General features: G+C 37.8%; 6 protein-coding genes across 7 annotated transcripts; 2 read left to right on the plus strand and 4 right to left on the minus strand.

Annotated features, from left to right (window-relative positions):
• Positions 1 to 222: 222 nt before the first annotated feature.
• Positions 223 to 4,589, minus strand: LOC124196234 (chromosome-associated kinesin KIF4-like). 2 transcript variants are annotated; one of them, XM_046591134.1, is made up of 13 exons: positions 4,548 to 4,589; positions 3,010 to 3,244; positions 2,905 to 2,944; positions 2,672 to 2,823; positions 2,378 to 2,570; positions 2,124 to 2,295; positions 1,936 to 2,048; positions 1,781 to 1,876; positions 1,133 to 1,693; positions 958 to 1,071; positions 725 to 884; positions 462 to 645; positions 223 to 396 (listed from the first exon to the last, which is right to left on the minus strand). In XM_046591134.1, exons 2-13 carry the CDS (start codon positions 3,121 to 3,123, stop codon positions 379 to 381), a joined length of 1,917 nt encoding a protein of 638 aa, XP_046447090.1. In that variant the 5' UTR covers positions 3,124 to 3,244; positions 4,548 to 4,589; the 3' UTR covers positions 223 to 378. The 2 variants fall into 2 exon arrangements, with proteins under 2 accessions (XP_046447090.1, XP_046447089.1); XM_046591133.1 differs by lacking the exon at positions 4,548 to 4,589 and having other exon boundaries at positions 3,010 to 3,424.
• A 1,537-nt stretch (positions 4,590 to 6,126) lies between these two features.
• On the minus strand, positions 6,127 to 9,135 carry LOC124195439. Its single transcript, XM_046589841.1, has 7 exons — positions 8,970 to 9,135; positions 8,192 to 8,455; positions 8,033 to 8,128; positions 7,743 to 7,970; positions 7,611 to 7,685; positions 7,379 to 7,552; positions 6,127 to 7,071 (listed from the first exon to the last, which is right to left on the minus strand). Exons 1-7 carry the CDS (start codon positions 8,970 to 8,972, stop codon positions 6,307 to 6,309), a joined length of 1,605 nt encoding a protein of 534 aa, XP_046445797.1. The 5' UTR covers positions 8,973 to 9,135; the 3' UTR covers positions 6,127 to 6,306.
• A 1,537-nt stretch (positions 9,136 to 10,672) lies between these two features.
• Positions 10,673 to 13,928, plus strand: LOC124196303 (coatomer subunit delta-like). The gene is made up of 11 exons (XM_046591240.1): positions 10,673 to 10,810; positions 11,261 to 11,300; positions 11,370 to 11,605; positions 11,662 to 11,841; positions 11,904 to 12,088; positions 12,157 to 12,339; positions 12,403 to 12,532; positions 12,598 to 12,781; positions 12,842 to 12,953; positions 13,014 to 13,218; positions 13,281 to 13,928. Exons 1-11 carry the CDS (start codon positions 10,808 to 10,810, stop codon positions 13,368 to 13,370), a joined length of 1,548 nt encoding a protein of 515 aa, XP_046447196.1. The 5' UTR covers positions 10,673 to 10,807; the 3' UTR covers positions 13,371 to 13,928.
• A 93-nt stretch (positions 13,929 to 14,021) lies between these two features.
• On the minus strand, positions 14,022 to 15,774 carry LOC124196304 (porphobilinogen deaminase-like). The gene is made up of 8 exons (XM_046591241.1): positions 15,605 to 15,774; positions 15,456 to 15,528; positions 15,193 to 15,376; positions 15,051 to 15,136; positions 14,901 to 14,988; positions 14,620 to 14,838; positions 14,396 to 14,558; positions 14,022 to 14,328 (listed from the first exon to the last, which is right to left on the minus strand). Exons 1-8 carry the CDS (start codon positions 15,653 to 15,655, stop codon positions 14,122 to 14,124), a joined length of 1,071 nt encoding a protein of 356 aa, XP_046447197.1. The 5' UTR covers positions 15,656 to 15,774; the 3' UTR covers positions 14,022 to 14,121.
• Positions 15,775 to 16,019: 245 nt separating this feature from the next.
• LOC124196307 (vam6/Vps39-like protein) lies at positions 16,020 to 22,660 on the plus strand. The gene is made up of 19 exons (XM_046591246.1): positions 16,020 to 16,169; positions 16,305 to 16,508; positions 16,583 to 16,683; positions 16,764 to 16,967; positions 17,039 to 17,216; positions 17,279 to 17,526; positions 17,598 to 17,727; positions 17,798 to 17,940; positions 18,002 to 18,368; positions 18,433 to 18,831; positions 18,917 to 19,065; positions 19,131 to 19,289; positions 19,360 to 19,494; positions 19,555 to 19,649; positions 21,328 to 21,734; positions 21,792 to 21,958; positions 22,020 to 22,148; positions 22,211 to 22,327; positions 22,385 to 22,660. Exons 1-19 carry the CDS (start codon positions 16,097 to 16,099, stop codon positions 22,550 to 22,552), a joined length of 3,573 nt encoding a protein of 1,190 aa, XP_046447202.1. The 5' UTR covers positions 16,020 to 16,096; the 3' UTR covers positions 22,553 to 22,660.
• LOC124196305 (phosphatidylinositol N-acetylglucosaminyltransferase subunit H-like) lies at positions 19,785 to 20,706 on the minus strand. Its single transcript, XM_046591243.1, has 4 exons — positions 20,363 to 20,706; positions 20,174 to 20,301; positions 19,992 to 20,063; positions 19,785 to 19,928 (listed from the first exon to the last, which is right to left on the minus strand). Exons 1-4 carry the CDS (start codon positions 20,619 to 20,621, stop codon positions 19,848 to 19,850), a joined length of 540 nt encoding a protein of 179 aa, XP_046447199.1. The 5' UTR covers positions 20,622 to 20,706; the 3' UTR covers positions 19,785 to 19,847.
• Positions 22,661 to 22,938: the final 278 nt, after the last annotated feature.

Below are 22,938 nucleotides of genomic sequence, written 5' to 3' on the forward strand. Positions count from 1 at the left end.
CTAAAGCGCGGTGCCTGCAAGATGGTTTCAATTTGGATTAAAGAAAAATTATTCAATGCTTAATTTTTGGAAGTCTTGCTGTCTGCTTGCCTTGACTCAAGACGCGCATCCAGAATCCAGATTAAGTTGTTGACGTCAATCAGAAGACGTGTTTGGACAACATGAGAACATTAAAGTGAACCGATATCCGTTGATAACATATCTTGCGATATTTTTACTGTGTACTAGGTTAAAACATTTATTCCGAAAAACCAAACAAAAAACGAAAAAAAAAAAAAAAAAATCTTTGTTGTGTAGACAGTATTGCTGCAGCACGAATTGCTTTGAAAAAACTGGGAACTGGCCAACAAGAGAAAAAAACGGAACCATTTTCTGAGATCATTCTAAAAAATTTACCTAGACAAAAGTTTAAAGTATTAAAATTAGAAAAAATTTGCATATGATTCCAAATTTTGCTTTACCTTCATGAAATTTTCATGAAAGTTCTTCCTTAGTCCTGGAACCAGTTTCAGCGTCTCAAAATCATTAAGCATCCCATTAAGATTTCGAAAAGTAATAATACTATGCCCAGCTTTTGGTCCGACAGACGGCAATTTCTGTATTTGAGACTGTGAAGCATAATTCAAATAGTGGAGCAAGTCTTTCCTAAAAGATCATATATTTAGAAATCATTACACAAAAGAGATTTAACTAAAAAATAAAAAATATTTACGCTACTCTTCACCTGTATTTGTTGATGTTTTCTGGTGATTTTCCTTCCGGAATTGGCAGTTGTAAAGCAGGAGCTCGCTTAGAAACTCTCGTGGCAGTGGAACGTCGGAGTGTGGCTGTAGTTGGCCGAGAATCACTTTCGTCCATGTTAGAATTGGAAAATAACGTCATTCCTAAGCGAAAGCAGTTGTGGGAGAAATTTTATACGCTAGTCTAACAGTATCGATATTTATTATTGCGCATTACGTTTCTCCGCCAAACGAACGCTACGACGGCGGCTACCGATGCTCTGAGAAGTCAAAGTTTTATTTTCCCCTAACGCAGATGTCAGATTCAGCGCATCCAGTTCACTGCGACGAGCTGTAAGATAAAAACCGTAACACAAACATAGACAAATATGAGATCGCTTTCACAAGTTTACCATGACTTGAGCTGTTTGCGGAGTTCCCATCTAGTAGACTTCGACAACTTAAATGTGCTCCAGAACAGTTGGCCAGCAAAGATTGTGCTAATTTATCTTTAAGTCCTTCCAAGAAGATGTCGACTCTTTCCATTACCGCCTTTTGAATCCGATTTTCGATATCATTAGTTTCAGAAAGTTTAGGTAAATTTCTTCTATCAAAGGATCCCGCCAACAGAACAGATTCGTCAAGGTCTTCGTACTTTTCCAGCATGGAAATTTTTTCAGGAACAGCGAACGATGCGCCCATGGGAGACGCTGCTTTATTTCGCTGAATTGGAGCAAGTGGAGTCCTGTACGGTAAACTTCCTGGAGTTTTAAAGGGAGTTTTTCCTGGTGTTTTGAACTGAGATTGAACTGGAGGAACTTTAAATGGAGTTTTGAAAACGGATGGCTGAACTTTCGTTTTTATGGCTCTAGCTTTGGAAGCAAACTGCAATGCGGCAGAGGTGGTTGTGATACTCTGAAAATCTGCCTTCACGCAACAAATGAGAACGGTCAAACTGTTACCAGAGAGCGAATCTTGTTGGTTCACGTTAAGGGAACATATAAAAGAAATTAAAGAAATGGGTTAATTTCAAACAAAGCTATTAATTTTTTGAATACTACCTTTTAAGGCCCTAGTTAAATTCGATTCACGATGCGGAATATGAGAGACATTTTTGCTATTCAAAGCACTTATTACTTTACCCAAAGCTAATAAACCTTTTAAAATAAAATGTGTTTTTTTATATCTCAAATTTAGTTCTCAAACTTTAGTCTACCTTTGTTAATGAAAATTCCTTCATTCTTGATCTCTCCCATGACTCCGTCTTTAGCTACAGCTTCTGAACCCGCAAGATCAACAATCTTAAAAGTTGAAAATCGAGATTCGCCACTAAAAAGAAATAAAATTTCAATCAAATAACGTGCACATAAAAAATTTTGCAAACTTAAGCAATCGCATCCATACTTCTTATGGATCTCCAGCTTTAAACTTATAATGGCATGGGATCGGCTTGATGAATCATTCGACTTCGTTTTTTTTACTTGGCGTCTTAAATTAGCTGTGCGTATGAGATCCAGAGTATTTTCTTGGTTATGAACTTCCATTTCAGTGATATTTTCCATCACAACGTTTTCAACTATTAGTAAAAGAAAGATTAATAACTAATCAATTAAATATTTTATTGAATGTGTTATTTAGATACTGCAAATAGACTTTACCTTTGTCATTTTTTATTTCGATTCTTTTGAGAACTGAAGAAAGCAAGTCAAAGATTTCTTCTTTATATATTTCAAGAAATGAAACTTGAACTTTGGAGATCTGACCATCTTCTTCAGTACTAGCAGTCTTTCTAGAAAATATCCACGAAATAATTTGAGTCAACAGACCAGCTTCATCATGTTGATAAGGGGTCTGTAGATTAAAACAAAAGATTTTTAAATAGGGACAATGTGAATGAATGTTTCACAAATAACAGAAATTAAAGAACGTGCACATTCAGATTGAAAATTCACCTCAGTGTTACATGTCCCCAAAGTATAACTTTTGCCAGAACCAGTGGGTCCATATGCCATTACAGTGACATTGTAGCCTGACACAAGTTGTTTCAATAGCGGTACAGCACTGTTATCAAATATTTCTTTCTGGTTACAATCAGTTTCATAAACTAAAATAAAATTCACGAAAACAATGATTTAATTAACGTAAAATATAGAAAATGCTTAAAAAGGACATGCAAACAACAAACCATGGTCAAACTGAAATTCTTTTTCTTCATTGAATCGAACCTAGAACACAAAATGACTTCCTTAGTTTTTTCTTTTTTTTTAAATTTAAGTATATATATTTTTACTTTTGTCGATGACAACTTTACGAGAATGCTGTCTTTGTCGTATTTTTCGTCATTCTCACTTTTCGAATTAGTTGGTGGTTTTATTCGAACTTGAACTCTTACTGGGACATCCATGTTGAAGCGAAACTATTTATCAATTACTTTTACTCGAAAACTGGAAATTATATATCAGAAACTTCCATTAAGATCAAAATAAAAGTACACAAGTTAAAATAAAGATAAGATGATACAACAAGGGTCGCCATAATTCGTCATCGTCATCGTCATCGTCATCGTCTTTTAGGGACTAAACTGCGGAATGTGTTGTGGAAATCATGAATCGGCCACCAGAGGGAGCCGCTTGACTTCTACTTGGCATTTCGAACAACCACTACAGTTTTTTGTGGTTCGAACATGGTAGTACAAATATCTTTTAATGTCTAGACTCTAGCTCTAGCGTAATGCTAATGCAATTGGTGTAATGCATTAAATACTTAAAACTAAAACGAGGTGCGAATGCAAAATTAATTTAGAAAATGAACACAACATTAAAGAAAACACGGGGAAATGCTTATTGATGGTGGGTTGAAATTCACCATGCACAATCATGATTCGCTTTCTCGGCGTTTTCTCATGACGGGAAAACCAAACTTATTGGTGGCTTTTCCACTGCCACCTGCCGCAGCAAAATATTTCTATCACATATACATGAATCGCTAAGTTCCATGATATTATTAGTGTAATAATGTGATCCGTTCAAGTTACGTGGTACTTTGTTAAAATATTTTCACGTCACCTCTGGAAAATTATCTGCCTTTAATTTGATAGGAAAATACCTTGAACGACTTTATATATTTATGTATAAAATTATATACAAAAATATATATAATTATATGCGATATTATATAACCGCATATAATTATATATATTTTTATACATCCGATATTATATAATCGCATATAATTATATATATTTTTATATTTAATTTTTGCCCTTACTGTCATTCATGTGTACGGTGTACCTTCTCATATAATTGTATACATTATATATAAGTGTATATACTATATACTATATATACACTCATTTAGCTATGTAATATAACATGTTCTGACGGACATGATTTCGTCTTATGTGTTGACCATATTTTATTTGCGAAATTCTAATTCTAATTAGAATTTCAGAGGTTCTGATTGAAGCGTTGTTTTATTACTTGTTATAGGATGTCTAGTTATCTACGACATTACGCCGATTAATTTTTTCGGAAATAACGTCTATTTTTTACATTAGTTTTATGTTTTCTATGCGTGAATGTTTTAGAGAATACAGGAAAATTTGTTAATTTTTTTGCATTACAATTTCTATTTAATTTATTATTCCCTATTTTTAAAATAAAACAAGCATTAAAATCTAGATAAACTTGCACAACTTTAGCCTATGACGATTTGTAATCTAGTGGTGCCCCCTGGTGGCATCCACAGCGGATCCCGCATTTTAGCCCCCTATGGGCAGACGATGACGATGACGATGACGATGACGAATTATGGCGACCCATACAACAACAGTCAACACTCAACAGTCAACTACTTGCCGTTTTTGAAAAATGGATGGAATAATCGATCGTAAAATCGATTATCTTTACGTTGATAATCGATATATTTTACGATCAATCACGATAGTCGAATCTGAAAGTAAGGGTTATTCTTGTTTCTTGAATCTTGATTAAGAAATAATTAAAAAAAATAGACAAAATTCACGAGAATCTCATACAAAAAAAAACTCCTAAAAACTCCTTGGGGAAGACATTTAAATTAATGAAATAAGATTTCATTAAATTCATTCTATTGATTTATTTTTTTTATTTCCTCAAATCTATAACTAGATAATGATTTAAATCAATGAACCTGGTTAAAAATTTTATTTTCTATATTTCAATGTATTTAATCATAAGGTTTACTGCTGTCATTTTATGATTTTAATCATTTTAGCGCTACCGGCTACCCTCGCTACGACTCCTCTATAACAGAATAGACTTGGCTAACGTCCGAAGTTGCCAGATCGATTAATGGGGGGAAAAAAATTGGACACGAACTAATAAGTAATAACAGATTAACAGTTCTTGCATGGCGGATTGGCGGCTTATGGAGTTTAGCCCGGCTCTGGTCTAGCTTTTCTTGTTGGGACAACACCTGATCTTAGTAAACCTGCGGTTCAACTAGATTCAGTTACATTGTTCAATCAAGCGGCCTGACTTAAAGTTCTGACGATACAATCGTCATCCGAAGACGAGTCGTCAAGACAACCTATGCTGACTTCTCAGGCGGAACGCTTCGAATTCGGAAACGAAACAAACGAAAAAAAAAAACGAACGCGGATTGGACATTCACATCGAACATCGCACATTGGATTCGAAGTTGCGAGTTATGTGACTTCAACCACTTAGACCATCATCCACATCAGTTTACCTCATTCCTCCATCTGGCGAAATTTGACAATGATAATTTTTATCAACTGGGAAATCGAACTCGAGTCTCTAGATGTCATGATCTCTAGCGACGACTTATCCTACTCACCTATCCATTCCCACTTATTCTGGTTTGAATTTGCGTAAAGAATAACTGAATAATTTAAGTAAAGAAATTCCGACAAATTATGTAATTAAATATTTAGGTTATTTCATATAGAACACGAAATGATCCCCTAAAATTATAGCACTCGACTAGTGCTATTTATTTCTGGATTCAGTTGAATAATATACAATTGCATCAAAAGGTTTTTTTAAAACTATTATCTCGTGTTTTATTTTAAAGGTTTGAAAAAGACAAAAAGGCATAATAATTTTCGTGAACTAGTGCAGCCATCTGTGATGTATTACGAAATTTAACTTTTGCCCGTGTTATAACCATTCGGCAACTGCAACTTTGATGACCAGTAACCCTTGGTAATTTAAATTTTCATCGTGAAATACCTTCTTTACATTACGTACTAGTATTAACATTAGTAATAATTATATTTTAAAATTCATTTCTACCAATCCAACTACTAAAATTCATCTACCTATTCACCGCTTGCCATACCACCAGTGATCATGAAGAAAAAAAAGTATCTAGCGATTTTGTGAATAAGTAAAAACGTGCAATATTTTAGCCATTACTAGTATATTCCATAGTATTCGACTATCGTGTTAATGGTTAAGCACAATCACAAAGGTGGAAGGGAAAATAATAGTTAACTGAACTGAAAGGCATTTCATAATAATCTCTGCTTAATTTTTGTTTGTTTTAAGTTAATTAAATAATGCTGCACAAAACTTGTTTCTTTTTACTTCTTTGGGTGCTGTTGAAGCTGCTCTGTACCCGACTCGTTCAAATTGAGAGCCAGGCTGGAGTGGGATTGTGCGGACATGCTCATTTGTGAAGCAGCAGTAGTGTTGGGGTTGCCGGATTGATCAACGTAGTCTAGGCTTCCGCTGTTGGGGGCATGGCCTTGGCCCCAAATGTTGTATTCGTAAGAGCGACAAAATGGCGAGAACATTCCGCCATGATGCGACTGACAAGAAAATGCGGGCCGCAAAGGCCGGTCGAAGCCTCGAGGTCCTTGGTAAAGTCCCGTCTCCGATCCGTACGAATCGTCAAGCAAAGACGGGCGTGACCACGCCGATTCGTTTCCCCAATAACCATTTGGTGACTGGTGTTGATGATGGCCATGGCTGAGGCCCGTCAAGTTGGCATCCAGTGAATTCCAACGCTGGAGACGTGCTGATGAAGAGCGACGCGCTGGATTGTAAACCATGGGTGAACTGTAGATCAATGGCGAATTTGGTGGGTATGGGCAGTTGCTCGCCGGATGGCCATGAAGCGAAAGACAAGAACGGGCAAGGCCAGCTGCTGCAACGGCTTGGTTCGGCATGTGCTGGATGGGGGATATTGGGCTCAGCATGCACGAATGGTGGGGGCAGCACATGATGGTCGTGTGAAGAGGATAAGGAGAATCGTTGTTAGGACCGGCCGGCTGATGGCTATTTTCATTACTTGAATCGTTCGCCAAAACTTCCGCAGCGTTCTTTTCTCCACCAGCAACGCCACCCTGGGATACAGCAGCGAATATACACTCACCCAGCATTGGTCAAGTGGTGCAACACGGAATAAGAACAAATTGGGAACTAAAGGTTCCGACATACACAGCTAGGATAAAAACATTGCACAGATTGAAAAATGTTTGAGAATAAAAATGTAATAGCGGATGCCGATGGTGAACCGAAATGAGGGACACATTAACGAAGAGGTGCAGGTGCCACAAAGACTTTAAGGAAGTAGATGGGTGCACGATCGTAGGGGATTCTAAATGAATTGTGCTGGGGCAAGTCATCTCGCAGAGAAGAAAGCACATCTACCTGACTGCCGCTATCGCCTCCGCTGCTATCCGCGCACACATCTGACTGACCATCCGTACCCGCGCTGTTCTCCCGAGATGCTGAGGAACAAGGCGGAGTCAACGGCATTGAGGTAATGCTAGCATAAGAAGCATAGTGCGATGCTTGATGGCCGGCTGGGATCGGACTTCCGGTCTGTACAAACAATGTCAATACCACTCGATTGTAATAATTTAATCTGATCAACAATTACCTGGACATATGGCTGGAATCCAGGAGAGACGAAATAATGACCGCTAGAGGACGACGAGTATTGATGGCATTGCGCCTAGAAGTAAATGAATTAAGTTAATGTAAATCCATTACACCAATTAGTTAAAAATACCATGGCGTATTGATGAGGCAGACGGCAAATGACAGCAGTCTGGTACATTGCATTGTTGCTGGCATCAACCTGCATGTGATCGACTGACTGGTTTTGGTCGGTAGGCGATACTACTCCCGTATTAGTAGTGTACATGGTGTTAACATTCGGTACTGGCACAGAAGTGGCATAAAACGGATTATGGGCGAGCCGGTTTGGAGTCTGATAATAGCTATTCGAATTAGCCGGCTATACAAAAGTCGGTAAATAAAGTTGATAAGAATTGTTAAAAAGTATTTGCAAATGTTTACCAGTGGATTGTGATTGTTACTGTTAGCCCGTTTGACTGCTGGAGCAACGTTAAGCTTGCGATCTCCCCACATTACAGAATCATTTTGCACTGACGCCTATAAAATGTACACACTCTTGCATAACATAACAATAAATCAAGATAATGACATAGCAATTACTTGTATGGCTCTCCTGGCATCTGCTTCACTGAAGAAAGTGACGAATCCATAAGATTTGTTGCGGGCGTGTTCTGGTATGATTTTGACATCTCGTATCTTACCGAAGCGATTAAATAGCATAATAAGGTCACGCTCGACCAAATTTGGAGGGATGTTGCCCACAAAAACTCTATTTGAAATCAGCCGCCCAGGTGTGTTGGGCGTCGCTGATGCGGATGACTCATGCTGTCGGGTGATTCCACTGTGGGTTGCAACTTTTTCCAACTGTCGATAGAAAAATAAACCAAAATTTACTCTAATATAAGAAAACCGAGCACGTGGTCGTACAAAATTGGGATGTCAATTGAACGACCTTGAGTCGACAGTTTCCTGTAAAGAGAAGGGGAAAGGAAAACACGCGCCGGTTAGAAGATGTCCACTCCCCCCTCCCCATTGCAGACCAAGAAACATAAAATATTAAAGCAAGGCCACATCACTGTAATTTACTTATCTCCCTCTTCCCAAGCAAAACATTCCACATTTCAACAACTTGAGTCGAAACTTGCAAGAAAAAAAAAACACGTACAGCCATCAGTTTGACATTAGTTGACTTAAGTTAAACTCTGATCACACTTTACGTCATCAAGTTAAAATGGAGGCCATAGTGAACTGTAACGGAAAAAAGAGTTGACCTGATGACAGGCAATCGACTTAATTACATATTCTAACGAAGAATTTAGCCCGATTCTTAACACGAATCACATCGAAGAAATACTCAAATGAAAAAGTAGAAACTTACCATGATTCAAGTTGACCGGATAAATGATCAGAGCTCAGTCACGTGTGTATGGCCGGCGCGTGCGAGAAAGATTTAACGAGTCGTTGCACCACCACCTTCAAAGTCTCAGAATCAACTGTTCAGAAAAAAAGCAGAGAGGTCGATCCTTTTCGAGCCGATATCCCATCCACCGATTTCCCCAGGTCTTTTCCTCTCCATTCCTCTTTTCCGTTGGGCCAATCATGGGCGACCAGCAATTTTGAAAAACACTGCGGTCTCTTATGGCAACTCTGTGGGGCTTTGATTTCATTCAAAATTAATTAAGTTAAGCTATTTATAATTCGGAAATTCAAATACATGTTAACTGTAGTCGCGAGATGTTGCGCTTTGAATCGTTAATTACAAGGAATCTGCATTGCATTAATTCATTTTGATTTTTACAATAGTATTCGTTTCCATTTATTTTAAATGCATTCTTCTGGTATCGGAATGGATCAAAATGAACTCGTTCTACTGCTCCTATATCGTGATTTGGAGGGGATAATAAAATACTTTTTCTTTCTCCGAGATGTAGAAGTGTCTAGAGAAAAAAAAATCTGAGTTGCGTAGCTCCTCCTCCTCCAGGGGGAGGAGAAGTCTCTACCACACTCCGTTAGGACGAATGTGACGTGATCTGGTGATCATAATGACACTCGATTGCGTGATCGCAAATCTTAACTGTCGCCTGTCGGACACTCGATGGGTTGAATAAATGAATACAAATAAATCTAATTCATTTCTGTTAACCAGATAAGAATTTTCAATACAATCAGTAGTTTTTATATCCTCTAATTGTATTTAATGTAAAACAGGTACCTTATAATTATTAATTAATGCCCAATCTTTCAGAAATTTAAACAAGAAAATCTGAATCATTTTATTTATTTCATGTCGCTTCTAAGCTATAAGAAACAAAATTTATTGAAAAAAAACGTGACACGATACAACAAAAAAGTTCTAGTCGATTTCGGAGACTCATTTTCGTTGCAAAAGCACTTTCTGTTTCTGTTATTTAGCTCTTGTGGGCATTTTACCAAAATCGCCAAATATAGAATAATGGTTGAAATGGGTTGGCCTGCACATACAGCGAATAAATCCTCTCACTATTTTCCCATTATCATGTTAAGATCCTTTCACAATAGTTCACCGTAGTTTTCGTCATGGGTTCAGCAATCAGGTAATCATAAAGTAAACAATGACAGCCTCAGACTTATACGGAGAAAGTGGTTGCATGCTACAAATTCGACAGATAGACGCAAATTCGTTAACCAACTAAATTCGTTAACCAACTAAATTCGTTTTCGTTAACTTGAACATTTTATTCGGATTATTTTTCGAGTAGCATTAAACAGAAAATACATTAAAAAAAATCCTTTTTGTGTGGACTGGAGTTGAGTAAAAAGGAGTAGTTATGAGATCATTTTCGAGACTTGCCTTGACTAGTTGTTTTGAGTCGTTTTGCCGAATTTCTGATGTCACATGCGAATATGCGATCTTGCCGAACTCAATCGAACATTTTACCCATCATAATGTTGTTTCCTTTGTTTTACTTTGAAAGCAATAACTCAGTGAAACACGCAGAAAATTATGATGCATTCGAATACCAAAATATTTACCGCCAGACATCAATCAGCCATTGCCAGAAACGGGCCCTTGCTTCAGTTTTATTTATTTTTCAATTTGAAAATGGCAACCCTGGAAAAACAGTTGACGATCCACGTCATCTTGTGCCGTCAGTTCTTAGGATCTTGAATCCTCCCTGAAAAGTTGTGGTAAAAGGGGTCCGATAAAGTCTTTAGGAGCCTTTAATCTGCGCAATAATGGTATGATCAACGAACCTAAGTGTTTTTAATTTTATGAAAATATTTACTATGGGCGTTGTTGAAGTTGTCATTGGGGTTGCACAACCGGCCCATCTGACATTTGGCTAAACTTTCGTCTACGTGGATATTTTATTATGATTTCTTCAATAGTGCTTTACATCATCAAAATAACTTAAAACATTTCAATCATATAACTATGATTAACTTTGATTGTTAGGACATGCATTCTAGTATACCAGACTACTTCGGAAAGCTAGCAATACATTTTGATTTCTGAAAGATTGTGTGCTGTATCTTTAGCAACAGTAGCCTAGAAAACATGGGCTTTTAATATCGTTGAAGCAATACCAAGTTGCCAATGTTATTTCGCAACAAAAAATATGTTTGTTGTCATTTCTGTGATTTTGTTCCACTTGTGACACTTGTTCATTAATTTTCATTATTATTCAGGTTCTCATTGCAGCTGCTGTTTGCACCAAGGGTGGAAAAGGTGTGTTGCAAAGTTTTACAAAAATGATGCATAAAATAATAGAAATGACTTTTTTTTTCTCAATTACAGCCTTGGTGTCAAGACAGTTTGTGGAGATGACCAAATCCAGAATAGAAGGTCTCTTAGCTGCCTTTCCTAAACTAATGTCTTCAGGAAAAGCTGCTCAACAACAACACACTTTTGTTGAAACAGAATCGGTTAGATATGTTTATCAACCTTTAGACAAAGTGTATGTATTACTTATCACAACGAGGGCATCCAATATCTTGGAGGATTTAGAAACTTTACGTCTTTTCGCTCGTGTGGTAATAATTTATAAGATCTTCTCATTAGTAGGTTTGCTAACATTAAATTCATGTAGGTACCTGAATATTGCCGCACTTTTGAAGAATCCGAAATCCGGGAAAATGCCTTCAATTTGATATTTGCCTTTGACGAAATCGTTGCTCTTGGCTATCGCGAAAACGTTAATTTGGCTCAAATTCGAACATTTGTCGAAATGGATTCACACGAAGAGAAAGTCTACCAGGCTGTTAGACAGGTTTGGATTTTCTCATTTAAGTAGTTGTTTGGTCTTATTTCACTATTTTTTTCCCCATAAAGACACAAGAACGAGATGCCAAGATGAAAATGCGAGAGAAAGCCAAAGAATTGCAGAGACAGCGAGTTGAATCTAATAAAAGGGGCATCAAGTCTCCCATTTCATCTTCTGGAGGTTACGGGCCATCTCCCATGGCTGCTTCGATTCCGACTGAGCCTCCTAAGCCAACTTATCAACCAGCTGTTGTGTAAGTGAATTCGCTAATTATTTTTCCGCTCAACTAGTTCTTAACTGACAGCGTGGTACTTTTCTTAGAAAACCTAATGGCCCGAGCAAAGCCCTCAAGCTTGGGGGCCGTCTGAAGGACGCCGAAATATTTGTTGACCAACTAAAATCAGAAGGCGAGAATGTAAACTCGTTCCAGTCCCCCGCTTCCGTAGTCCAAGGTGGTTCTGTGAGCTCAAACAAACTGCCGCCATCAACCATCGCTACCGAACCGTAATTTACAATACCTCAATGCTTATTAAAATTTAACGCTTGACTGTAATTTCTTTTATCCAGAGTCCAACTTCGAATAGAAGAAAAGCTTAGCCTCAGTTGTGGACGTGACGGTGGATTACACAACATGGAAATTCATGGCTTACTAACACTTTTTATTACTGATGAGACTTACGGTCGAGTCCGCGTACAGGTAAAATGATTTCCTTTGCATTGTGTTTATTTTCTTTTTTCAAAATTCGACTGATTTATCCATAGGTGGAGAACAGAGATAGTCGCGGAATTCAAATTCAAACTCATCCTAACGTTGACAAGGAACTATTTCGCACTAAGCAGCACATTGCATTGAAGAATGCCACAAAACCGTTCCCATTGAATACGGATGTTGGTGTACTTAAGTGGCGTTTCCAAACACAAGACGAAAATATGATTCCACTGAACAGTAATTCATCATCTTAATTACGTTGTCTGGCAAAATTTAATGATTTAAAAAAAATTATAGTTAATTGCTGGCCAGCTGAAAACGGACGTGGAGGCTGTGACGTTAATATTGAATTCGAACTTCAAGATGATCGATTAGAGCTGAACGACGTTGTCATTGTCATTCCGTTGCCGTAAGACTTTTTTCTATTAGGCTCTAGGTGCAACTCATCATCTTTCGTTTATTCGTGTAGTCATGGTTGCGGAGCACCGAATGTTTCCGAGTGTGAAGGAGAGTATCAGTATGAACCAAGGAAAAATCAGCTTTCGTGGCAACTCCCCGTTGTGGACTCTTCCAATAAAAGTGGAGCTATGGAGTTTTCATGTCAGGGCCATGCGAATGACTTCTTCCCAATCAATGTCAACTTCTATTCGAAGCGCTCCTATGCTGAAATATCGGTACGGTTGCAATCTGTGTTTATTTATTCCATTTGTCTACAATTTTCCCATTTTCGTTGTAGGTAAATGATGTCGTACTAGTAGATGACGGCACATCGGTGAAGTATGCGGCCGATTCCAATTTTTTTACGGAGAAGTACGAAATCCTTTGAATGTTTTGCTTCTGAAATCCGTGGAAGTAGCAAAGTGTTCGTGATTTTGCCAGTTGCCCCTCACCCCCTGTCGTTAGCGTCAACACAAACAAACTGATGAACTCCTTGACTGTCAACTGGAGGAGAGGGGTGAGGAATGAGAAAGACTTTAGGTTACCATCTGTGGTTAATATTTAATGCCAACGTGCAGTTCGTTTTTCCCGTCTCTGAATCGATTCAACCTCCTCAAATTCACCCTTTTTTCTCCCACCTTTCATAACAAAGCAATTTAAAGCGCTGAAGTTTGTTGAGCCGCCCAGTAAATATGATATATTGAAATCTAAAAGTTTTTTCTTCCTTTTTTTCTACGTGCATATATCTTTGAATCAGCAGCGGCACTCATGTTTGGGCGTGTTTTCTTTTCTCTTTTCTTTCATCTCTTTTTCTTTCTCCGTTTGTTTATGTTTTCGATCAGTTAAGAGTTCAGAAAACTCTTATCATGTGTTGTCGTTGGAACAGTGTACACTGCTGGGGTTGCATGGCATACAGTATATCAATTAAAAGCTGTATTATTTCCAAGTCTTCTGGATTTCTCATACCTTGTTATCTTGCTTGCTTTTTTATCTATGAAATATTAGCCTAGCTTAAAGAAGAAGAAGGAAAGAAACAGCATTGAAAATTAACAAACCACATCTGTATTCAAAGCTTTACCCACAATTTTACTTCCTTTTACTATGTACGTTTGACTAAGAGAAGATAAAAATCCGCGCATCTATTTGGATGGGCGTACATTAGCAGCTACCAAATTGCGATTTTCAGTCTCTTTTTTCGCTTCGTCAAGTATAACTCCTCCTCCCAATGAGACGATTTTTCCGGCCAAGGATACGCCCAACCATTCCGCCAGGGCCAAGCGAGAATTGCCAACACTAGAACTTACAACAGCAGTGTATGATGCAGCTGGTGGAACATCTTCGATATCCTAAATTAATTATGTGATAAGTTATAATGATGCATGTTAATTTTTAATGAAGTTAGAGTAAACATACAACTAGCTCCACTTCCAATGACTGGGTGACGTTTTGTTTCCCATCCAAACTCCATACACCACCCTTAAGGTAGAGCATATCTCCAACTAGACGAGATTCCACAGCCACCGGTGCTGAGCAGCCTCCTTCCAGTGTTCGAAGGAATGCACGTTCAGCAACGCAACTGCAATAGTTGTATAAAATATGATGTGATGTAATATAACGATGAATAGAATTTTACTTACACTAGTAGCGTGTTAGCGTGGCTAAATGGTGCTAAAAGTTGACGAGTAGCAATATCATCTTGGCGGCACTCGATCCCGAGTGCACCTTGGCCAATGGCGTACATGCTCACGTCCGTATCAAGATATTCTGAAATACGCGATTCCCAGTTCATTCGCTTGACTCCAGCTGTCGCTAAAATGAGTGCAGCATACGTTCCTTCGTCGTCTAATTTGCGTAGTCTATCACAGAAACTCGCGATTAATGACGAAAGATTTTATCTATCGGCGAAATTATATTATACCTTGTGTTTAAATTTCCCCTTACGTCTTGGATTGCAAGGTGGGGAAAGTGGCGCTTCAATTGAGCTGCTCGGCGCAACGAACTCGTTCCTAATAAATAATGACGGGTTTGAATACTTGATCACTCTTTCTATTGAAATTTTTCAACTGACCTACGACGCTGCCACTTGGTAAAGTTGCTAATGTACACCCGGAAAACTTGGGAGCCATTAAGACTGCGTCTCTAGGATCTTCTCGCCTAAAATGCATGTGAGTAAATAATAGCATGATCATTTTGGTTTTAAAATTACTTACTCTAGAATGGCACCGATGACCATGCCTTCAGGAAGCGTCGTCGGCATGTCTTTAAGTGAGTGTACTACGAGATCGACCTTATTATGTTCCAGAGCCACCTCCAATTCACGAGTGAACAAACTCTTTTCGCCAATTTGTGATAATGCTCTGTCAAGCACCTCGTCTCCGATGGTGGTCATCGTTTCTTTAAATGATAAAAGTTGTTTTATCTGAATTAATTTCATGAAAGGGGCCAGCGAAGCGCAAATATGCGAAAATATTACCGAGATGAAATGTTTTGTCTTCATAGTGTTGAGTGAGGAGATCGAGCACATGATTGCTTTGAACAAGCGCAAGCTAAAATCAAATATAGAATAACGTCGCAATTTTTGAAGTATGCGCTAGCGGAAATAATGATTTATGAGAATAATACCTGACTTTTGCGGGAACCGATACGAACGGTTGGTTTCGTCAAATCCGACATCTTCTTCAATGAATATGGTTCCTTGGTTCTTTCTGGGAAGGGAAACGTGATGAAGACTAGAATCTGATTAGAAATTTGATTGTGAATATGCGATAGTATTTCATAAACAAGATGACCAAGCAGTGAGGCAGCGTTGCGTAGAATAGAATATTTTGCGCTAAATACAAGGATTATAAAGAAAATTCACTTGAATATTGATAGGTCGGTGAGCAATTACACATTGACAGAACTTAGAATTTTTTAATATTTAATTGCTTGTATATTTTATCTTTCAGTTAGGTTGAATTATTCTGATTTTGGAATTTCTTTTAAATTAAATTTAGTGTGTGTAGTGAACTATAGATGGACATTTGTATGATGTCTGCTACAAAACAACAAATTCCCCCCCCCCTCCCAGTGTCATGTCAGATTAAAACACCATACAATTAGTGATTTTTAAAAATGTATGACGCCTATGAGGCGTTACCAATTTTGGAGAAATTACCTCTCCAAATTGAATCTATAGCTGCTTATGGTAATTTTACTTTAAATACAGAACCACTGTTTGATTTTAATTTATCAACTAGTCAACTGTGCCTTCTTATTATTTAACTATCCTTCATCTATATTATATGAATGGGTTTTATTTACATTGAAAATTTGTTTTCAGATGAACACTTGTTAGTGGGAACCCAACAAGGACATTTGTTGATGTACAGTGTTCTTCAAGGCGCAAGTAATGGTGGCAGTGCTGAAAGTTCTCTCAGCTCACGTTGTGAAGTCCACTTGCTAAGGTCCAACAAATATTTTGCCAAAAAACCAATACAACAACTAGCTGTTGTTCCTGAACACCAGATTCTTATCAGCCTTTCTGGTGAGCTTAATGTATTTAAGTGCCATTTGGTTTGTATAGGAATCTTATAACCAATTCTTCTTTATACTTTTCAGATTACCTTGTGTCTGTTCATGATTTGACAGTGTTTAATTTTCCAGTCATAACGTCACTTAATAAATCCAAAGGAGCCACATGTTTTAGTCTTGATGTCAAGGTAATATTTTTTCCCTTCCCAGAATCAACCAATGACTTTGATGGAAGTGACAAAATTAAACTTTTGTATTGTTCATTTAGAGACAAACTTCTTTGACTGGGGAGATATCAGTGGCAGTGAGGCTTTGTGTTGTAGTGAAGAAAAAACTGCAGCTTTTTTATTGGAAAAATCGAGAATTCCGGGAGTTAGGGCCGGATTTGTCGGTTTCCGATACTCCTCGGACTATTGGTTGGTGTAGAGAAACTCTTTGCTTAGGTTTTAAGGGGGAATATTGTTTACTCAAGGTATTTTTCTTTTGTAATTAACGATAATAGATTTGCTTAGGCAATAAATTATATTTTTTAACTTTTTATAGCTGGAAGGAGAGCAAAGAGATTTATTTCCCACTGGAAAACAGCCTGAACCTTTGGTATGTGCCTTACAAGGCGATAAATTCGCCTTGGGAAGAGACGAACAAACAATTATGATCGATATCGATGGCAATCCTTGCACCAAGTATACACTGACGTGGTCCGAGAGACCGATCCTATTAGGTAAAAGATACCCCAATATTGTTCAGAATATAACCTAAGTCGACTAATCAAAATGTTTGCAGTGGAGGACTCTCCATACATTCTGGGTGTGTTGACGTCTTGCATAGAGATTCGAGCAGCAGAGCCACGGCTCCTTGTCCAGCGATTAGAATTGCCAAAGGCCAAGTACATGACGTCAGTCATATCGAAGAACGGACAGATTTACGTTGCATCTCCCTCTCATGTTTGGTGTCTACATTTAGTCCCTGTACATTTGCAATTACCTCGCTTGCTTGAAGACAAACATTTTCAGTTGGCCATTCAGCTTGCGGTATGTTATAAATAAATTTTTCATAATTTTCGAGATGATGGGAAATAATGAGATTTTTCGTTTATGATTAGAACTTGTCTAACGAACCACAAGATATTCGCTCGCAGCAAGTTCAACACATCCAGTCGTTGTTTGCTTTCAATTTGTTCCAGAAACACAACTTTGACGAATCATTGCAGCTATTTTTCAAGCTTGCTACTGGTGATTAAAGAGAGAGCAAATGTATGAATTGAAATTATTTTACTAAAGAAAAAACCGATTGAATTTACAGATCCTTCTTACGTGATTGGTCTATTTCCCGATTTATTACCAGTAGAATTCCGGAAAAAAGTGGAATACCCCGAGGCTGTTCCCGTTTTGCAAGGTAGAGACCTCGATCTCGCTGTGTTGGCCTTGATTAAATATCTCACTGAGGTTGTTACAATTTTTAATATTTATTACCTACAAAGAGTTAATATTTGTTATTCAATTGTAGGTTAGGAATGACCTTATGAGTCAGAATGTCAAAACAGGAACCAACATTATGGACGTTGGTTCAAGCTTGAAGCTAAGACGTCAACTATTGGAAATAGTCGATACGACCTTGTTGAAATGCTATTTGTTGACCAACGATGCCCTGGTAGCTTCTTTGTTAAGACTACGAGATAACCATTGTCATTTAGCAGAGAGTGAACGAGCGCTGAAGCGCCATCACAAACATGCTGAGCTTATAATCCTTTACCAAACTCGCGGCCTTCATCGGAAAGCATTGGAGTTGCTTCGGAAACACGCAACTAGCTCAGAAGATTTTGGATCCCCCCTTGCTCATCATGACCGAACTGTACAATATCTCCAACATCTAGGTAGCCTAAACATGACTTTCTTTGAAACTGTAATATTTTTAAAAAAGGAAATCTTGTTGACTAGGATCGGAACACACGGACTTAATTTTTGACTTCTCCTCGTGGGTTATACAAAGCCACCCAGAAGATGGTCTTAAAATTTTTATTGAAGACTTGCCTGAAGTCGAGGAACTCCCACGTGCCAAAGTCTACGATTTTCTGTATAAGAACCATCGCTCTTTAGCTTTACCCTATCTCGAACATGTTGTCTACGAATGGCAAGATTCGAACGCTCTCTTCCACAATGCCTTAGCCGTGCTCTACAAAGATAAAATTCTCAGACTTGAAAAGCAGTTACAAGAGGATAACAATGACCCGGCAATTAAATGTGAATACCAAGATTCAAAAGCAAAGTTACGATCGTTCCTTGAAATTTCTCGGCACTGCTCTCCCGAGGCTATACTAGTTCAATTCCCATACGACTGTAAGTGACTTTAAAGATGTTTATGCTTTGGCTTTTTAAATTCTGCGTAATGTTACATTTTGAATTTTTATTATTATATATGTAGGCTTGTTTGAGGAGAGGGCCATTTTACTGGGCAAAGTTGGTCGTCACGAGCAAGCATTATCAATCTATACCAACATTCTCAAAGATTTACCGGCAGCAATAGATTACTGTAATATCTGCTACCAGTCTAATTCACCAGCAAATAAAGAGGTTTTTTCGTTAATGCAAAATTTCTCAATATTTCAACGACAATATATTCCTTGGTTGGTTTTTAGGTCTATTTTTACTTGTTGAAACTCTTACTGCGACCCGATGATGCTGTCAAAATTCCCGGTCTAGCTTATCCTACTGAGGAGCCGCACCAAAGGCAACCTGATATCGAAAGAGCACTGGAAACATTGGATCGATTTCCGTCGCGTTTAGACCCAGTTAAGGTAAGACCAGTTGTTTCTTATATACTTTAATTGATTAAGTAAAATTATTATTCATCTCCTTAATCACTAGACATTGCAAATCTTACCTGCTTCCATACCTCTTTCGGAACTTAAACGTTTTCTTCAGAGGAGTCTAGAATCTTTTGCATCCCAACGTCGAGAGCTGCAGCTTTTGCGTGGTCTGCTTTATGCCGAACATCTTCAAGTATTATTTCAAAATCCCTGTGATTAATAATACATTACTAATTTAAGCATTAACATGTAGGTTCACGAACAGAGAATTGAATGTCAAAATCAGAAAGTCGTGATAACAGAATCAAATATCTGCCACGTGTGTAAAAAACGCTTCGGAAATCAAAGGTAAGAGTAGAAGTTTTTTTTTTCACTTCAACATGGAATTAAAAATAAATATGTAAATTTTTTTAAACAGTGCTTTCGTTCGATGTTCCAGTGGAGAAATAGTCCACTTTTCATGTCAAGAAAAACTCATTTAAACACAATTTTAAAAATTTATTTTGGCACAATTGTTTGCGCTCTTGCATAGTTACAATACACCAATCAATCATGTTGCACTTTGTTTACTATTTGGTGAATGCTTTTATAAATATTTTTCAGGCAATCCAGTCTAGGAAGTGTATGCTATTTTGTGTAAGAAAAATCATTCAGATATGTTTTTTATAATGAAGAGATCTTTGAGTTTACCTGAAATATGGGAAGAATTTCTGTTCCATGTCCATACTTGAGTAAAATTGCTAAATAAAACAAAACCTGATGCTGACATGGAAAATAAAGATTAGTATTACACAAAAGCACTTATTTCAAAAGAATGTCTTATACTGCAAGATAATATTTCAATTTCTTCAAGACCAGGAGACAATTCATACCATTGTTATAGTTTCATTAATAACGACTCCCTGTATTCTTTCCCATGAAATGAACTTTGCAGATTTCCTCCCAGTTGCAAATATGGTGGTAATCTGCAAGCCAACTGTTTTCACAATGAGCAATGATTCTAATAAAATGATACAAGTCAGTTAAAAGTAAGTAAACACCATTTGGTTAATAATAAGTACCTTTTTTCACTTTTGTATGAAGTTTAATCAAGGCTAAAATAGCTAAAACAAAGCAAAGCAATGCCAGGATGTGTGTGTGATGATGATGTAAACCAAGATGAAGAAATATAGCTGTTAAAAACACTGTGCAAGACAGCCATCTCTCAAAAAGGAATGGTTGGCTATCGATTACATATTCTTCAAAAATAGTCCCATGATTATAAGTAACTTTTAATTGGTTCCCGTAAACATTCAAATATCTCGTACGATCGTCAAACATTTGAAAAGCAGACCATTTGAAAAATGCACACAAAAACTTTGCAGACCACTAACCAGTCTCGTTTTGTTGATCATCCGTCTGCCTGGTAGCTATGCTGCAATTAGGTTCTATTTAATATTAATTAATACATTAGTAGTTTATAATATTTAATATTCGATTTAAAAAATTAAATAATTTTATATTAATTTTATATTGTCTAACAAGTGACGCATTAAATAATACCTAATAGATTATAAAATAACTTACAACCCCGAAGATTCCATGCGCCGCCAATGCCACTGACGAGTGACTCTTTAGCAGTACCTTCTGAAACAAGAACGAAAGCACACACCGCGCTGCAGACTGAAGGGAAGCATTTGGACAGAACCACGTGGAAGAAGAGAACAGCTTTTAGCGTTCTCATTTTTGGCTTTCGAATTTCTTATTGAAGACATACCTATATAATGGGTTTTCCAGGTAATTTTTTTATTATTTTACTTTATTAGAGTCATCTATTTTGTATGTTCATGTTATGTTGTATAAATAGTCAAGATTTATTTATTTTAAATTGCATGACATGCCATGCTTTTGAGTTTAAATGTAGACATGTTCATCAGCCATTTTATGTGTCTGTTTTGTTAAAATTTATGTGTTAAGAATGCGCTAAATGTATGGAATCCAAATCAAGTTGACTACATGTATTTGTTTTCCAAATTACAGCATTTAGCCCACGTGGAGGAGGTGGCATGAGAGGCAGAGGTGGAGGAGGTGGCTTTGGTGGAGACCGAGGAGGTGGCAGAGGTGGATTTGGTGGAGACCGTGGAGGTGGCAGAGGTGGATTTGGTGGAGATCGTGGAGGTGGAAGAGGTCGTGGTGGCTTTGGTGACCGTGGTGGTCGTGGTAGAGGAGGATTTGGTGGAGATCGAGGAGGTGGACGCGGACGTGGTGGTGGCGGTCGTGGCCGAGGTGGTGGAGGCCGTGGTGGCATGGGCGGAGGAAAGAAAGTTTTTGTCGAGCCCCATCGCCATGCTGGAGTGTTTATTGCCAGAGGTAAAGAAGATGCTCTAGTCACAAAGAACATGGCCATTGGTGATTCAGTGTATGGTGAAAAAAGAATAGCAGTAGAAGAAGAAGGTATTTCATTTAACAGCTTTCTTAATTAGCTTGCAGTCTTTAACAGTCTTGTTCTAGGAGCTGAGAAGATTGAGTACCGTGTCTGGAATCCTTTCCGCTCAAAGTTGGCTGCAGCTATCTTGGGTGGTGTTGATCAGATTCACATGCCTCCTGGAAGCAAAGTTTTGTATTTGGGTGCTGCTTCTGGGACAACCGTCTCTCACGTATCTGACGTTGTTGGACCGGTAAACTGATTTCATTAATTTTTGCACTTAAGAATTATATACAATAACCTTGTAACTACAGGAAGGTCTTGTTTACGCCGTCGAATTTTCTCACCGTTCTGGTCGTGACTTGATTAACGTTGCCAAGAAACGAACCAACATTATTCCAATTATTGAAGATGCTCGTCACCCTCACAAATATCGTATGCTGGTAAGTCTGATGAAAACAACTCATCCGTCCACTTCAAATAATTTGATTTATTTGCTATTTAGATTGGTATGGTTGACACCATTTTCGCCGATGTTGCTCAGCCCGATCAAGCACGTATTGTAGCGCTTAACGCACAATATTTCTTGAAGAATGGCGGACATTTTGTTATTTCTATTAAGGTATACTTCCTTCTAAACTTTAAATTTACAATGGTACTTAATTGTTAACTTGCGTAGGCTAATTGCATCGACTCGACTGCCGCTCCCGAAGCCGTATTTGCCGGTGAAGTCAAGAAAATGCAAGCTGAAAAAATGAAACCGATTGAGCAATTGACTCTTGAACCTTACGAGCGTGATCATGCTGTGGTTGTTGGCATTTACAGACCGCCAGTAACTAAGAAATGAATTTGTTTACACAGTAAATTTGACAGAAAAGAATGACTGCAATCTTGTGTTTGTATTTTACTGTGAGCATCATCCGCAATTAATACAGTTGGAACCGTTTTACTTTTACCGCTAAAATTTCTGTAAATTACCACTGGAAAAATTAGTTAGTGATCCTTTTGTTCTCAAGATAAAGTAAGGTCTGGAGTGACCTAGTAATATTTACAAGCATAAAATAACATAGTTAATATAGTTTTTTCCTTGTGATAGGTAATCTAACACAAGTAAGAAATTTGATTTAGTCTTATTAGGGTGATCCAGCCGTGATGAGGCGTGCGATGTGTCATCTGAAATTGAACAACAAATCTTGCGTATGATACGTATGCACCGACACAATTTAGGAATGT

This window comes from Daphnia pulex, chromosome 6 (assembly GCF_021134715.1).
Source record: "Daphnia pulex isolate KAP4 chromosome 6, ASM2113471v1".
Taxonomy (NCBI): Eukaryota; Metazoa; Arthropoda; class Branchiopoda; order Diplostraca; family Daphniidae; genus Daphnia; species Daphnia pulex.